Consider the following 3,244-nt stretch of genomic DNA (forward strand, 5'->3'; position numbering starts at 1 on the left):
AAGGGTTCAAAACTACCTCCCCGCGACAGTGGAATAGACAGAGCCATAAGGTTTGGAGGCTGAGTTAAGAAACTCACAGAGAAACCAGGAGCAGACGAGTAGCAGAGCAGCAAAACCCTCCACCATGAAACGCAAATGAGTAGTATACCAGTGGGAAATAGGGTGTTGGGTAGATGGATAATCTCGGAGCCATTATCACTATCAGATGGCAATGATCGGATCAACGGACTAGACAGACAACACTTGTCGAAGCCAGAGCAAGGGGTGGGACAGCTGCCAATCGCACTAACATCATAAATCAAATGGTATGAAGTCGTGTACAGGTTGCAATAAATTCCAAGGTGGGCTGCAGACCCATTGCCTCGTGTAGGATCGCACTGACCCTCGCACATGGCAGAAACCACTATGCTATTAGTACCAAATTTCATTATGAGATTTGCCTGGGACTTGTACCCACTTACGTGACAAATAAACATATATCCTAATATTCGTATTTACATGTTAAGGTTTGGTTTGACTTTTGAAATTAATAGGTATGGTTAACCCTGATTATTTTTTTCTTTTTATATATATCATTTTTACTATAATATGTTAATATTTGTTACAATAGTATTTATGAAGTTGTTGTTTTATTTGGTGAAATAGTCACAATTATTTACACAAGTTACAAACTCTATTAAATATACTCATTCCTCTTTAAAAAAAAATAAAAAAGTAAAAAGCATTTAAAACTATATGTCAAAATTATAATAATTATTCACATATTACTTTTTCATTTTTATCTATTACCGAATAACATTTAAATCTTAAAAATTTTATGTAAATGAAATTTGATTTTTTATTATTTTATATTAATAGCAACGATTAACATATATTTTATTTATTTTTACATTAATTAATTGTTTTTAATTTTAACTTTTTACAAATTTTTCTATTAAAAATGTTTCATTTATTTTTAACTAAAATGTATTAATTAATAATAAGATCATTATCCTTAATAATTTTTTTATGAAAAATGATTTTTCTTTTTCTATATATAATTTTAGCTTTTTTCTAATATAATTTTAAATAATGAATATTTCAAATTATCCTACCATTTTTAAAATAAAAATCCCATTTCTTTTTTTCCCTTGAATAATATAACCCTTAACCCTTACTAATATAACCCAAATTACCAGATATTTAATCATCCTATTTTTTTAGCAATAAAAATTTGAAAGCGTGGAGGAAAAAGCCAAATACCTCGCAACAAAATAAATCAGTTATTTTTCACTTATAAATTAACATATCAAATAACTCCATAATCCACTTACATTTTCTTCCAGTGTAACACCATAATTCACTACCTATGAAATAAAATAAAATAAAATCTATATAATGATAAATAATTTCCAGGCAGGTGTACCGTACAGAACACCAGAACACCAATGTCCATGTTTCATATAATTGACACACCAACGACCACGTTCTCCCTAGCTTCCTGTCAACAGACCATTGACAAACCTTTTAGCTTATTAAACCATTGCTTTCTGTGATTTAAGACCAAAAACCAATATCGTTGGCAACCCAGATTTCTATATTTAAATTCAAACATCGAGCCCACAGATATTTCAAGGCAAACCAAAACTCTCCACGTTTCATTACTAGTTGCTCCTCCATCTTTGGTTGCTTGCGTAACTGATTTGGACACCGCTATGTACGGCCTAGCCATCTTTCGTGTATAAATTGGTGGCTACAACTCGCATCGTATTGTCTGATCAGTTTGCTTTTCTTAGCTATTATAGTTTGAGCAAACACTGGGAATTGCAAAATCTGAGTTCTCAGCCTTGCAGAAAGAAATATATTTCTGGTTTGAAATCAGAGATTTGTGAACAATGGCTGGTCCACTGGAGTATCTATCGGATCTGCTAGGAGGAAGAGGAAGTAGGAAGCAAAAAAAGATGAAGCAGTTGCAGGTATAACAGCTTATACCCATATGCATATCTCAATGCTATTAGTGTTCCCATACCCATCAGCCCAAGAAGATAAAATAATGTAAAATGTTAATGTAGGGTTTCCCTCCATACACTGAATCAAAAACCCTAAACATTGTTAACCTCACTTTTAAATTGTAGACTGTAGAGCTGAAGGTTCGCATGGATTGTGATGGCTGTGAGCTGAAAGTGAAAAACTCTGTATCTTCCATGAAAGGTAAGTGAAAAACTCTCTTGGAATATCAGTGTAAATCAATATTAACTGTGGATTTATAAAACATGCAAATGAGGACTAGAATTGTAGAATGCAGCACCACTAAAACCTGTCTGTTTTCTGTTATAAAAACTGAATGCAGTTTTCTTGAAAGCTACCATAATGCTGGTGCTGGTGTTACTTGCAGGTGTGAGGTCAGTGGATGTAAGCAGAAAGGAGCAGAGGGTGACAGTGACAGGTTATGTGGAGGCAAACAAGGTGCTGAAGAAGGTGAAGGCCACTGGAAAGCGTGCAGAGTTGTGGCCATATGTGCCATACAGCTTGGTTGCTCAGCCTTACGCTGCCCAGGCATATGATAAGAAAGCCCCTGCTGGGTATGTTCGAAAGGTGGAGTCCAATACTTTGTCAAACCCTAATCGAACAGACGAGCAGTATACAACGCTCTTTAGCGATGACAACACGAATGCTTGCAGGATTATGTAAAGTTGCATAGTATAGATTCATCTGAAATCGAGATCTATGAAACTGATGGAGAGAAGGAATTTTATTCAGAAAACTAGAGAAATATGTTAATGAACTCTGGTCATATTCTTCATGACTGGTTGTAATTGTAAAGATCATGGAGGCTGCTTCTTCGAATTGCTATGAAGAAGTTCTAATAAAACTTTGGGTTCTTTTGATAAACGATTCTGCGTGTCATGGTGATCCTGGAAAACGTTAGACAGAAAAATTGAAATAAAATCAAGTTAGGATGTTATCGCTTTTTTCAAAGAATCACATAGATGCAGTTTGACTGTGTGCAACCGTAGATTTGGTTTCCAGTAATTGCATTGTGAAAATTCAAAAGCCTTCAGTTAAAATGTTGGGGACTTCAGTTAAAATGTTTCTGCAAAGCTTCGTTGCAAGAATCTAGGGGATCCCATTTAATTGAAGAGACTCTGATTTGTCAATTGAAAACCATTCACCGTCGATGCATTAAATTAAAAATGACCTCTAATCACACCATTCACCGCAACTCATTAAATTAAAAATGACCTCAGAAGAATATGTACCATCA

At 34.5% G+C, this 3,244-nt stretch overlaps 1 protein-coding gene across 1 annotated transcript; it reads left to right on the forward strand.

The window, feature by feature from the left end:
* Positions 1-1,766: 1,766 nt before the first annotated feature.
* LOC149163893 (heavy metal-associated isoprenylated plant protein 23-like) lies at positions 1,767-2,705 on the forward strand. The gene is made up of 3 exons (XM_089430831.1): positions 1,767-1,955; positions 2,115-2,190; positions 2,375-2,705. The coding sequence occupies exons 1-3, from the start codon at positions 1,875-1,877 to the stop codon at positions 2,668-2,670; spliced, it is 453 nt and encodes a 150-aa protein (XP_089286957.1). The 5' UTR covers positions 1,767-1,874; the 3' UTR covers positions 2,671-2,705.
* The last annotated feature ends 539 nt before the right edge of the window (positions 2,706-3,244 follow it).

The sequence above is a fragment of the Pinus tabuliformis genome, chromosome 5_1, assembly GCF_031772625.1.
Source record: "Pinus tabuliformis cultivar Carrire ecotype Pingquan chromosome 5_1, CPIR1, whole genome shotgun sequence".
Classification (NCBI taxonomy): domain Eukaryota; kingdom Viridiplantae; phylum Streptophyta; class Pinopsida; order Pinales; family Pinaceae; genus Pinus; species Pinus tabuliformis.

Excerpts from the sequence above, each read along its gene's own strand:
- LOC149163893 (XM_089430831.1), top strand. The coding sequence starts at position 1,875 with ATGGCTGGTCCACTGGAGTATCTATCGGATCTGCTAGGAGGAAGAGGA. Across the intron at positions 1,956-2,114 it reads AAAAGATGAAGCAGTTGCAG|ACTGTAGAGCTGAAGGTTCG; the intron begins GTATAACAGCTT and ends TTTAAATTGTAG. Across the intron at positions 2,191-2,374 it reads CTCTGTATCTTCCATGAAAG|GTGTGAGGTCAGTGGATGTA; the intron begins GTAAGTGAAAAA and ends TGTTACTTGCAG.